This window comes from Lutra lutra, chromosome 12 (genome assembly GCF_902655055.1).
Source record: "Lutra lutra chromosome 12, mLutLut1.2, whole genome shotgun sequence".
Lineage (NCBI taxonomy): Eukaryota > Metazoa > Chordata > Mammalia > Carnivora > Mustelidae > Lutra > Lutra lutra.
In genome coordinates, this window is record NC_062289.1 from 13,039,648 (window position 1) to 13,054,175 (window position 14,528).

The 14,528-nt window shown below is 38.6% G+C and overlaps 1 protein-coding gene across 2 annotated transcripts in view; it reads right to left on the bottom strand.

Moving 5' to 3' along the window:
• Positions 1-839: 839 nt before the first annotated feature.
• The window catches only part of SERPINB7 (serpin family B member 7), a 34,187-nt gene continuing 20,498 nt past the window's right edge, over positions 840-14,528 (bottom strand). For both annotated transcript variants that reach the window (XM_047697649.1, XM_047697648.1), the window contains exons 5-8: positions 12,947-13,064; positions 6,833-6,975; positions 4,665-4,811; positions 840-1,994 (exon numbers count right to left, since the gene is read on the bottom strand). In XM_047697649.1, the coding sequence (XP_047553605.1) occupies positions 1,596-1,994; positions 4,665-4,811; positions 6,833-6,975; positions 12,947-13,064 (807 nt within the window). In that variant the 3' untranslated portion in view covers positions 840-1,595. The remainder of the gene's footprint in view (positions 1,995-4,664; positions 4,812-6,832; positions 6,976-12,946; positions 13,065-14,528) is intronic.

Consider the following 14,528-nt stretch of genomic DNA (forward strand, 5'->3'; position numbering starts at 1 on the left):
GTGAGTCCTACCATGGCTGTCCAGGAATCCCTACCAACAGACAAGAATGCCCATGCTTCTGAACAGCATGGCTGCCATCAGAATGCACACTCCCTCACCCTCTTCTTATATCTTTACTGCCTAAGGACGGAGTCTAGAAGTATGTCATTTTTGAATGGCAATAAGTGGGAATGGGGTTAATCAGAATAAACCAGCTTCTTTAAAAAATATAGATAGATAGATAGATAGATAGAGACATACCACTGCATACTGGTTAATATGACTCCCCCCAAAAATAGTCTCTGAAAGACATAATAGTTATTTCAGGCATGACAGGTTAGCATTTAAAATTATTTTGATTGGAAGCCTTTTTACATCTCTTAAATCATGTCACATTAACACATTTGTGCCATATTCATGGATTCTACATTTGATGAAAATCGAATAGCTTCGAGGTCTAGTATTATGCACCACAGTGCCATGCTACAGACTATTCCAGATTTATTTCGTTCCTATTCAGGTGAAAGTCTTTTGTGATAAAAAAACAATTCAATAACCTGCTTATAAAATCCTAAGTGAGTTCAGCTTGGTCTACTGATTCTCAATTTATTTTTGATCTGTTTTGTGAATTTAAATCTTAGTACTTAAAATTGTTTAAAATGACCTTATCAGACTATGCATCTGTAAAAGTAACTTGCGTGTGTAATAAATTAGCAACATTGAACCAAATCAGATTTATATTTAAAAAGCATTCTTTCTATTCATTGCTAATTTGCTTGGCCTAGCAAAGGAAGTACTAGTAGTCCACAACTGGTCAGAGGAGAACAATCACACTGTACAGCCATGTTGTATTTATTTATTCTGACAAACAGAGAATAAACTATACACCACGTGAACTATATACTGTAAATAACAAATGGCAAAGTTCAAAGATACAAATGTTGGAAAAACTATGTACATGTTAAGTCTTTATCAAGGAAAAAAAGTCTCTATCAAGGAAAGCCCAAAAGATAGGAACTTGAAATTATTAATGAAGTATCACAGTTGTCCCCCAATCCCAAATCTGTATTTTTTTGGCTTCTAAATTCAACACTGATTTCAAATCAGATATGTGGAAGGAAACTCTCCAGTGTCTTCTTAGGTCAGCAGGGAAAGGTTATCCTTCACACCGACATTCAGTAGCTGGGCTTCCTTCCAAGCCCATTTTGCAATGAAACTGGAATAACTGGGATAACTATAGAGTTTCAGGCAAATCTCTAGGCTGCTTCCACATTGTCATTACCAGAAGTTCCCCGACGTGATGCTCAGCTCCAGGTTGCAAGGGGATATGGAGATGGGAGTCGGGAGGCGGGGAGGAATGATGGGAATGAGTTGGGGCAGAAAGAGAATGAACTTAGAAATACATGAGGCACACAGTGGTAGATAGGCTAAAGCAGAGTCAGGACAATCAACCAAGCGTCTGCAAAGGGTCAAGTCTCCAAAGGCATCTGCCGATCGATATTAAAAGGAAATAAACACAAAGGAAACACCACATGTTTCAATTACACCTAAATCTATCCTCTTGTGGTGGTTCCTTAATGTGGTAGGGACTACTATAATAGAAACCAACTGGATTTTCAAGGGCAAGACACTTTGCCACTAAACAAGATGATGTCATCCTTCCTGATGACAAAGAGGAACGGGCGATCAACTCTGAACACCCTGGACTCAGGCAGCTGCTTTTCTACGACGTTATTTCCTGTGGCAGCAGTGGCCTCCGTGCCCTCCTCAGTGACCTCGATGTAGGACTTATGCATCATTTTGGACACATACAGACGGCCTCCTGAAGCTACACCAGAGAGATCAGCTCTGGATTCATCAAAGATGTCTTTCAGCCCTAGGGCTCTTAAGTGGTGTTTGATTTCATAATTCTTCTCTATCTTGAACTGAGGAAGAAACACCTCAACATACTGAGAGCTCATTTTTCTTGGATTGGTCCACTCCATTAGATTCTGAAAGGTCAGTCTGTTTTCAATCTGTAGGAATATTGAAAAGGCAATTCAATATGCTTAAGGGACAGATAAAACACCAACTACAAAGATATATGGTTTTCCATAATTATTCTCTTCTGGATATTTGAGTGAAAGTATGTCAATGGGTCCAGAGGATTCTGAAAATGGGAAATTATTAGCACAAATAGTTCAAGCACTTTTTAACAAATCATGTTTAATTTTCTCTGCTATGACAAGGTGTGACTTACTTGTATTTCAAGGCATTTCTTTTCTCTGCCCACATATGAACAAATACAGCCAAAGTGGAAAAACGGGCAGGTGAAGGAATTAGGGTAGCAGAGATCATCAGAGGGTGAAAGGAGCTCAGTGGTCATTTAAGTCAGCATTTCTTGACCATTTCCCATCATGAACGACATAGAAAATGGTAATGTTTGCATAGCTTGCCAGAATAACCAATGGAACGTCAGGTGGCCCAAAGCAAGGAGCCCAGAGCTCTAGCTTCCAGAGTTTAGGTGATCAGTACCTACTAGCACAGTCGCCTACACCTCTAGGGGGCTTGGATCCAAATACATCCTCCTACTCAACACATGGGACAAGTGAAGTTCAAGACATTGTAGGAAATATGCCAAATTGCATAGCTGGGCACGTCAGTTACATAGCTAGGAGCCCAGGGCCCTCTCTCTAGCACCACTGCTGCCCTCAATGATTCCCAAATGGAATGCACCAACTCTTGAATACTGATAATTGGTCAGGGACTAGTCCAGATGTACACAGGGAAGATTTTTCATGCACATTGCTTATAAATCTTTTATGTAGATATTTAATCTTATATGTAGATAGATACTCTTATAAATCTGGAATTTTAAAGAGCTTTTCACAGTTATCCTTATCAAGGACCTAAATTTGTTTAATCAAATTTTGTCTGATTAAAATTTTATGTGTATAAATTATCCAGTTTATGGTTAATCTATAATAACTTCTCACTCTGAATTAGAATTGCTTCCTCATTTAGCTCACTATAAAGCCAACTTCCCCATTATTTCATTACATAGGATTATATAGGTCTATAGGATAATGTAGGAATGTAGATTTATACTCATCTGATCTAAACATTATTAGGAAGATCTATTACAGAAAAGAAAAACTTAGACAATAAGTATAAGAACAAATGTATCTTTCATGTTATCTGCCATTTGTTTTATATGGGCTAATTTTTCTGTTATGGTAGATTATTTGAAGTTAAAATAACTGATGTATGCTAAAATCTAATTGTGACAATGATTGTCAAGTGAATTATTGGTTTAATATGAGTATCAATATTTTATATTGTCACTTTAGGTTTAACAATAGCAACTTCATGACATTCCTCTTGCTGTTCATCAAAAAAAGGTAATTAAAATGAAACTAAATGAAAATCATTATAATGATTCAGTGGTTTTGTCCATTTAGAAACTGTATTTCTAAAGTTCTAAAATCATGTTTCTTTTTCTTTTTTTTTTTAAGATTTTATTTATTTATTTGACAGACAGAGATTACAGGTAGGCAGAGAGGCAGTCAGAGAGAGGAGGAAGCAGGCTCCCCGCGGAGCAGAGAGCCCAATGTGGGGCTCGATCCCAGGACCCTGGGATCATGACCCGAGCCGAAGGCAGAGGCTTTAACCCACTGAGCCACACAGGCGCCCCTAAAATCATGTTTCTAAATCATAAAAAAGGATGGATAGAAGTTATGCCTCTAGGTAGGAGGAGAACTTCTTTATATTCTTTGTAGTTTCCCAGTTATTTTACAAGCAAGAGTCAACATTTTACTAATCAAAACACAAAAAAATATTTTAAACTTTAGGTGTAACATTTTAGGGTAGCTGATAGGTGTGTACACACACACATATTTGTACATATGTATGTATCTATCAGATAAATTGATCAAATTCCATGACTCTCCTTTCCCTGCCCCACATGACTGCTGTATGGATCAAATGAGATAACATAAATGCAGCTCAGAGTACATGGCCTGGCACATAGTAGATGCTCAATGAATGGTGTCTATTATTACTTTTGATTGGAAATACAGAGAGGGATGTTGACACCTAGGCTTCTGGGATTTCAGGTCACAGGCTCAGGAGGTTATATTGATAGGCCTGAAAAAAGATCAGGATCTGAGATATGGTGATTCTTCCTGGCTTTGCAGGACTAGCGCTCTTTGCCTCTTGTGCCATGCTGGTCTGTTGTCCTAGTCACACCAGTCACAGGGCAGTCCTTAACTTCTGCTTTTCCCAGAGACACAGCAGCTCAGAATGAGACCATACATTTCAACGCACAAAGGCCCAGGACTCCAGACCCCACAGTATCATTCCTGCCTGAAAATTGTCTGTTCAAATTCCAATAATACATGAAACACTATTTTCATGGCCAAGTGCAAAGACCTAAACTCATGCCATTTTCTCTCCAAAGCTGAGATTTCAGAGGGTTCCAATTTCATAGCTGTTCAACTAAAACTATGTTAAATGGAAATAAGTCAATCTCAGTAACAACAGCACCTGGCACAGAGTAGGTACTCCTTAAATATTTGTCAAATGAATAGGGGTAGATCTCTAATTCTTACAACCCAAAATTGTAAAGTTGACGCATAAAAACACAATCAATAATATCCTACAAATCTTCTAATTCCCCAATAGTGAAAGTGGCAGTAGCAACTTACTTGGGACAGGTCATTTTCAGGCAGCATAATGAACATGCTTATGCCACCGTGATACTTGAGCTCAAGAACCTGTAGGGGTGGGTCTCTAATGACAGAAAAATTGAACTTCCGTTCTTGATGCATCATGGCGACTGCTTTCCCAGGACACTGAAAGTCAAGTTACAAAACAATTTTTATTAATCTACCTTATTTCACTTATAAGAATAGTGTTTCAGTTTTCATTTGGTTGATCCTGTAGATTTTTCCTGACTTTTGCCAATAGTGGTTGCAGTGGTTCACAGCTTAGGGGTACAAGCGCAGACTTTGAGATTAACTGCCTGAATTTAAAACTTCCAGCATGCAATTTTGGGCGAGTTACGTCACCTTTCTGTGCCTCCCTTTCTTCATCAATATAATGGAGGTAAAACAGTCTCTACTGTTCAGGACTGTTGTAAAGATCATGTGAGTTAATGTACTTAGAACTTGGTTCATTTCTTTGCACTTAGCATTTTATCTGAAAATGTCTATATAGTAAGCAACAAATAATTATTAAATAGCATTGTAATCAAAAATGGATGTTATAGATTTTTTATTTTTATAAGACCTCATTCTTTTTTTTTAAAGATTTTTATTTATTTATTTGACAGAGAGAGAACACAAGCAGGGAGAGCAGGAGAGGGAAAAGCAGGCTTCCTATTGAGCAGAGAGCCAGATGTGTGGCTCAATCCCAGGACCCTGGGATCATGCACCAAAGGCAGAAGCTTAACAACTGAGCCACTGAGGTGCCCCTAAGACCTCATTCTTAAATTGTGTGGTTTTGATAGTATGGGTCTGTAATTGACTTCTGATGAAAGAAAAAAAAATCTATACTATTCATAGCGATACTTATCACTCATTCAGCGATCTTTGATTTCTACCAGCTCTCACCACTCCTGTATCTAAAAGTTCTGATGTGGAAGAATGCAGAAAGAACATTTCAATAAACAAAACTAAATTTAAAAGTTTCTGAGTTTCTCTGTTTCAACACAAAAGGCTGAGTGACTGAAAGAAACTTTAGAGGTCAGTTAGTGGAATCGCCTCATTTGTGAGGATGGGAAGGTCAGCAGTGGTTAAGTGAACTTGCCTAAGACAAAGCAGATTGGCATTGGAGCAAGGCAAGGACCCCAACACAGTATTTCTGACTCCAAAGCCCCTGATGTTTCTCCTATCCCATAAGATTATTGTGTACAAATTGGTAACACACACACACACACACACACACACATACACAAAAGAATATAAGTTTTACAAAAGTTGGTTAAGACTGACACTTGGGGGACACCCGGGTGGCTCAGTTGTTAAGAGTCTGCCTTCGGCTCAGATCATGACTGCAAGGTCCTGGGATCAAACCCCTCATCGGCTCCCTACTGGGCAGGAAGTCTGCTTCTCCCTCTCCCACTCCCCCTGCTTGTGTTCCCTCTCTCACTGTATCTCTCTCTGTTAAATAAATAAATAAAATCTTTTAAAATTTTTTAAAAAAAGACTGACACTTGAGAATGCATAACTTTACTAAACATAACTTTTTCCTTTGTAAAAGGAAACACATCCTGGCTTTGACTCAGGAAAAACCACTGATGTTAAATGACTAGAATTATCTACCCCATAGTTAGAATCACAAAAAATGAAAAGCACACTTTTGTAATATTTTCTTCTTATAGGCATCCAACTAGATTATCTTAAAATGAATTCACATGTTATTACCTTTCTCAAATTTGAACATATTTTAAGAAATATCAATTTATGGGGCACCTCCAATAGTGTACCATAACTTGCATTATCAGGAAAATAGGTTGTTTTATAAGCAAGTCACCATATAGTATTGGGTAACCTATAGAAGAAATAAGTAAAGAAATGATGAATCCATCATTTGTCTATGCAAATACCATAATTTCTGCAAAGGAATATTATGACCAAAAAAACTTTTTTAAAGAACTTATATTTATTTGGGAGAGAAAGCACAGAGGAGAGTAAGAGGGAGAAGCAAACTTCTCACTGAGCAGAGAGCCTGATGTGGGGCTTGATCTCAGGACCCTGACCCTGAGATCATGACCTAAGCCAAAGGCAGATGCTTAACCAACTGAGACACCCAGGTCTCCTGGCCAAAAAAAAAAAAAAAAAAAAAAAAAAAAATCTAAAAAGTATTCCCATACCTTGGGAGATTTGAACAGGCAATTTACAGTTTCATTTTTGGTGAAGGCCAGCTCCCACTTGCCTTTGAAGTACACAGCATTCACCAGCACCATTACAGCCGAAGAACTTATGCTACCTGCTCGAAAGATGTTCTTAATTTTGCCTTTTGAAATATAAATGGAGAAAATATGTTAAGTTTTAATGTATCTTTAAATTTTTTTTAGATTCATTTATTTATTTGGGAGAGAAGAAGAGAGAGCAGGGAGAGGGACAGAGGCAAAGGGAGAGATAATCTCAAGCAGACTCCCCACTGAGGATGCCCCCTCCACCCCCGCCATGGTAGGGCTTGATCTCACCACCCTGAGATCACAGTCTGAGCCGAAATCAAGAAGTGAATGCTTAACCAACTGATCCACCCAAGTGTCTCACTAAAATAATTTTTTAAAAAAGACATGTGAACATGATATTTTCCTTACAACATAATTATAATAACAATGATATTGTAATAACATATGAGCAATTCCTCCATCCAGTACTCTCTGAACACTTTATGCACACTGTTTGATTTAATCCTCACAAAATCTCTGTGAGGTGGGCACTTTTCTGTTGAGGAAGCTGAAACACAGAGAGATTAAGTAATTCATACAAAATCACACAACAAGAAAGTTAGGGCACCAGGATTCTGACCCAGAAAGACAATTCCCAAAGCCCCTCCTTGCTGTTAAGCACCAAACTACCTTTACTGCCTAGGCAAGGCCACAGCACTTCAGATATAATTTAACTCCATTCTGTTGGACTAATTTCTTCCTTCCTTCCACATGAACAAGATTTTTCTGGATGTCAACCCTATTCTCGATACTTGAATCACAACCATGAAAGGCACAGTCCTTGCCATCATTGGGCTCACGGTGCGCTGCAGGGGAGCAGCTGTACACATGGGTACCACAGCCACATGCTGAGTGTGCTGTGGGGGCACAGGTGAGGGGCCCCCATCTCAGGCTTGGCCCTCTGCTTGAGCTGATGGCAAGGCGGGAGGGGGAGAGAATCTGCATACAGCAGAGGCTGTTTACCCAAACACATGGAAGCATAGAAGAGCACAGTGTATTTGTAGAAACCCTAAGTCATTCCAATGCGTAGGGAAAGTAGGGTTGGAAAGGTTAGAGGCAGGAGCCAATAATGAAAAAAGCCTTGAATGTCTGGTAATAATTTTGGGTTATCCTGAAGGCAATGGAAAATAGTTGTCCAGGATTCATTGGAAGATAAGAAAGGACATGGTCATGAAGGGTCACATTTATCTTTGAAGAGGACTGTTTTGGTAGTGTGTGGAGGGTGGAGTTGGGGTGATAGGACTTGGGTGGGTTTGTTGGAATGTTGACAGCATTGAAGTGTGCCCTCCAAATGAGTATTGAGAACTAATGCTTATCAAAATAAGAATAATTTTTGAAATATATTTGCATGAAAAAAGAAGGAAGAGAAATGAATAATTGGTCCAGATGGAAAAAGATACTAGCAATCTGATACCCTTAAAAACTACACACTATGTCATTTGCAAATGTCTTCTCCCATTCTGTCAGTTGTCTTTTGGTTTTGTTAACTGTTTCCTTTGCTGTGCAAAAGCTTTTGATCTTGATAAAATCCCAAAAGTTCATTTTTGCCCTTGCTTCCCTTGCCTTTGGTGATGTTCCTAGGAAGATGTTGCTGCGGCTGAGGTCGAAGAGGTTGCTGCCTGTGTTCTCCTCGAGGATTTTGATGGATTCCTTTCTCACATTGAGATCCTTCATCCATTTTGAGTCTATTTTCGTGTGTGGTGTAAGGAAATGATCCAATTTCATTTTTCTGCATGTGGCTGTCCAATTTTCCCAACACCATTTATTGAAGAGGCCGTCTTTTTTCCATTGGACATTCTTTCCTGCTTTGTCGAAGATGAGTTGACCATAGAGTCGAGGGTCTATTTCTGGGCTCTCTATTCTGTTCCATTGATCTATGTGTCTGTTTTTGTGCCAGTACCATGCTGTCTTGATGATGACAGCTTTGTAATAGAGCTTGAAGTCCGGAATTGTGATGCCACCAACTTTGGCTTTCTTTTTCAATATTCCTTTGGCTATTCGAGGTCTTTTCTGGTTCCATATAAATTTTAGGATTATTTGTTCCATTTCTTTGAAAAAAATGGATGGTACTTTGATAGGAATTGCATTAAATGTGTAGATTGCTTTAGGTAGCATAGACATTTTCACAATATTTATTCTTCCAATCCAGGAGCATGGAACATTTTTCCATTTCTTTGTGTCTTCCTCAATTTCTTTCATGAGTACTCTATAGTTTTCTGTGTATAGATTCTTAGTCTCTTTGGTTAGGTTTATTCCTAGGTATCTTATAGTTTTGGGTGCAATTGTAAATGGGATGGACTCCTTAATTTCTCTTTCTTCTGTCTTGTTGTTGGTGTAGAGAAATGCAACTGATTTCTGTGCATTGATTTTATATCCTGACACTTTACTGAATTCCTGTACAAGTTCTAGCAGTTTTGGAGTGGAGTCTTTTGGGTTTTCCACATATAGAAATGACATATCAGATAAAGGGCTAGTGTCCAAAATCTATAAAGAACTTAGCAAACTCAACACCCAAAGAACAAATAATCCAATCAAGAAATGGGCAGAGGACATGAACAGACATTTCTGCAAAGAAGACATCCAGATGGCCAACAGACACATGAAAAAGTGCTCCATATCACTCGGCATCAGGGAAATACAAATCAAAACCACAATGAGATATCACCTCACACCAGTCAGGATGGCTAAAATTAACAAGTCAGGAAATGACAGATGCTGGCGAGGATGCGGAGAAAGGGGAACCCTCCTACACTGTTGGTGGGAATGCAAGCTGGTGCAACCACTCTGGAAAGCAGCATGGAGGTTCCTCAAAATGTTGAAAATAGAACTACCCTATGACCCTGCAATTGCACTGCTGGGTATTTACCCTAAAGATACAAACGTAGTGATCCGAAGGGGCACGTGCACCCGAATGTTTATAGCAGCAATGTCTACAATAGCCAAACTATGGAAAGAACCTAGATGTCCATCTACAGACGAATGGATAAAGAAGATGTGGTATATATACACAATGGAATACTATGCAGCCATCAAAAGAAATGAAATCTTGCCATTTGCGACGACGTGGATGGAACTAGAGGGTATCACGCTTAGCGAAATAAGTCAATCGGAGAAAGACAACTATCATATGATCTCCCTGATATGAGGTAGAGGAGATGCAACATGGGGGGCTGAGGGGGTAGGAGAAGAGTAAATGAAACAAGATGGGATTGGGAGGGAGACAAACCATAAGTGACTCTTAATCTCACAAAACAAACTGAGGGTTGATGGGGGAAGGGGGTTGGGAGAGGGGGATGGGGTTATGGATATTGGGGAGGGTATGAGCTATGGTGAGTGCTATGAAGTGTGTAAACCTGGCGATTCTCAGACCTGTACCCCTGGGGATAAAAATATATGTTTATAAAGCCGTAAAAAAAAAAAAAAAGAAAAAGAAAAAAGAAAGGATGAATACCCAAGTTTTGTAGCAACATGGACGGGACTGGAAGAGATTATGCTGAGTGAAATAAGTCAAGCAGAGAGAGTCAATTATCATATGGTTTCACTTATTTGTGGAGCATAACAAATAGCATGGAGGACAAGGGGAGATGGAGAGGAGAAGGGAGTTGAGGGAAATTGGAAGGGGAGGTGAACCATGAGAGACTATGGACTCTGAAAAACGATCTGAGAATTTTGAAGGGGGGGGGTGGGAGGTTGGGGGCACCAGGTGGTGGGTATTATAGAGGGCACGGATTGCATGGAGCACTGGGTGTGGTGCAAAAATAATGAATACTGTTATGCGGAAAAAATAAAAAAACTAAAAAAAAAAAAACTACACACTAAATAGAATTCAATTCAGTTATTAGGAAAAGCAATTACACAGTTCCTCTTCATTTGTGAATAGTATATTTGGAACGTGTGGTGGCTAATGGTCCAAGTAACCCTCTACTGAGGTAATGATGAATGAATAAACAAAAGAAAACTGGGACACTGTATTCTTGTTCCCAGGACGAGTTGTAGTATGTCAAATGTTTGTAAGTCACATGTTTCATACTTTTGAGACAGAACCACACTCAGCAAATACTTGTATAATGTTCAGAGTATAAATCCAAGTCAAGCCTTAAGTAAAGAAATGACTAGGTTTGGGATCAATTGATTAACAAAATAGCAATGAATACATTTCCTTATTTGTTTTGAACTCAACAAGAACATCTGCTGGAACTCAGTTTTTAGCTATACGAAAACACTTACCAATAAAGCAATGTACTTTTTCTGGAAGGTACCACTTTTGTCACATACATTATTTTGATACATGAAGAGGGTTTTAAATGAAAGATAAACAATGCATCTTTTAGAGGAAGCAATGATATAAAATATATTTCCCAAATAGTAATTTATGAATGGTCATAATGAAATCAATATTTGTTTCATAGGCTTGTTTCCCAATCCAATGAGATAATGTAATAGGTAAGATTTCTGAAAAGTATAAAGCATTCAGATTATTAAGATTATTCAGAACCACATTGTGGACAAATACTAAAGCAATTTTCTTTCTTCTTTTATTTAATAATTTATTTGATGTAACCAATATAACCTAAATATTACCATTCCACCAAATAGTAAATATAAAAAACTATTAAGGATGTTTACATTCTTTTTTTTTTTTAAGATTTTATTTATTTATTTGACAGAGAGAGATCACAAGTAGACAGAGAGGCAGGCAGAGAGAGGGAGGGAAGCAGGCTCCCTGCTGAGCAGAGAGCCCGATGTGGGACTCGATCCCAGGACCCTGAGATCATGACCTGAGCTGAAGGCAGCGGCTTAAACCACTGAGCCACCCAGGCACCCGGGGATGTTTACATTCTTTACTTCATACTTGACCTATGCAATTAAGTGGTCATAAAAATTGCAAAGTATTCTCTAAAAATATGGGAGATAGAATGTGAAGAAAAAAAATATAAACACAGAGGTGAACGTAGACTCCGAACATAACTAGGTCAACTTATTTTTTGTGCATAAAGCCAAGGACTAGAATAGGAAATGGGAAAAGGAAGCATTGATTTTTTGAGGTGCTAGGATTGTGTTAAAAAACATATACCATCAAATTTACCATCTTAACAGATCAGTTGTATTATATATGCCTTGTGGTATATCACATTTTCAGAACTTACTTCACTTTACAAAACTGAAACTCTAAATACATCAAACAACTCCCCTTCACACAACAATCCCCAAAGCCTGGTAACCACCATTCTTGGTTGTTTTTTTTTTTTAATTGAAGTATAATTAACATACAGTGTTATATTAAGTTTCAGGTATACAATATAATAATCCAATAATTCTACACATTACTCAGTGCTCATCAAGTTAATTGTACTCACCTATTTCTCCCATCCCCCAACCCACACCTCGCCTAACCATCTCTTTGTTCTCTGTATTTAAAAGTCGGTTTTTTGTTTGCCTCCTTTTTTCTTTGTTTTGTTTCTTAAATTCCACACGTAAATGAAATGATATTTGCCTTTCTCTGTCTGACTTATTTCACTTAGCATTATACCCTTTAGGTCTGTCCACATTGTTGCAAATGGTAATATCTCATCCTTTTTATGGCTGAGTAATATTCCTATCTATCTATCTATGAGATATATACACATCTTATTCATCCATTAATCTACTGATGGACATGTGGGATGCTTCCACATCTTGGCTACTGTAAATAACAGTGCAATAACCACAGGCATACATGTATTTTTTCAAATCAGTGTTTTTCATTTCCTTTGGATAAATACCCAGTAGTGGAATTACTAGATGATATTGATAGCTCTGTTTTTAATTTTTGAGGTACCTCCATTATGTTTTCCATAGTGGTTGCACCAATTTGTCTTACCACCAAGAGTGCATGAGTAATATTCAATAGCATCAATCATTACTTTGGATTAGGAGGAACTGTTCCTTGCATGTTTTACAAAAGATGTTCAGCTCTAAAGTTGGCCATTCTCAGTATTCACATATCACTGGCAAATCTTATAAAAAAAAAAATAGGGTTGCACTCACCATGTGTTTCATTTTCAATCCATTTATTGATTTTATATCTGGTATCTTCTACATCATTTGTGAAGTCAACTCGTTCCACTTTGGCATTGTATAATTTTTCAGCACACTCAATATAGTTCTATAAATATAAATAATTACAGTTCTGTAAGTGAAACATAGTTCTTATAGTCACAAGTCACCATTAACTAAGCATATAAAAACTCTGTTTTTCAACTTGTCTCTTCATTTCCACCATTTTACTCAGACTCATTCCCCACTCAAAGATGAGGAAATATGGATAGAAACATGAAAATATGGCCGGATAGGGTGCTAGAGAACCTGAAATTGAATTTGCACAGCAAGCACACTATTTGAACTTAAGTTTATCTGAAGTGGATTAGGGGAGGCTAACAGGGATTATGGCTAAAGCCCACTTCCTTGGCTTTAGCACTGTTTTCTCACCATAAGTACTTCAACAGTGTCCTTGCTCATCTCCCTTGCTTGTGTCACTCGCTTCCTACTGAAAGCATTAAGAAGGTTTCCAGGCAACTTCTTATACTTAAGATAAAGCTCAAGCCCCTGGACCTGGCCTGCATTTGAAAGGAAAAAAAAGAAGTCAAGTTGAAGAGGATGAGCAGAAAAGGTAAAGCCCCAAGCAGTAGTACACTCAGAGGAGTAAGAGTATCTTTGCACACTCAGGAGACCCACAGGAATTTGTGATGACTGAAGCATGTGGTGAAAGGGGAAAATGGAGGACAGGAGCCAGGACAGAGGAAGAGCATGACTGTCTTGTTTCCCTGGGAAAGGAGCTTTCATTTTATTTTAGGGAGAGTTATTAAAAGGATTAAAAGGATAAAAACAGGAGAGTAATATAATTAAATATGCATTTCATAAAGGTGACTCTGAAATCAGCATAGGAAAAAAAATGAATGGAAATAGAGGGACTTACTAAAATGTCCTTATAGTTTATCTTTAGGAATATAAAGAGGTCTTGAACTGAAGCACTGGCAGTTTCCAGGGCCATAGGGAGGACAAAACAAATTTTAGAGATACACTAAGAAGGTAGAACTAACTCTTTCTTGTCCCCTACCCTTCCCTTTCCTTGTTGAACAGCTGAGACTCAAAGCCATTAGGAGGGGCAAATCTAGGTAGGTACACATCTCAGGGTGGGGAGGACCAGTGTGGCAGAGCTGGATGGATGGCAGAGCTCCATCATGGTGAGGAGAAATTCAACACAAAGTATTAGCAGCCAAAGGAGACAAAGAACACATTGCCTTGTCAGGGATGCCCAGCTCTGGAATTCAAGCATAGGCAGAATCCAGAGGCATTCCTGGGGAGGGGTGGCCTCATGCAGGTGTTAGATCCTAAATAGTGTGAAGTGGACAATCTTGTGGGGTGTCAAAGCCCCAAAAAAGTGACAGGAACACAGGAACATCTCTGTGGTGGGCAACCACCATGGGATGTGGGGGACTAAGACGAGGGAAGACGTATACTCCTAGTGTGTGTGTGTGTGTGTGTGTGTGTGTATGCAGCCTAGCATGGGATGAAGAAGGTGTTTTCACATTGGGAGGAGCAACAGCATCCATCAGTGATGGGAAATGGG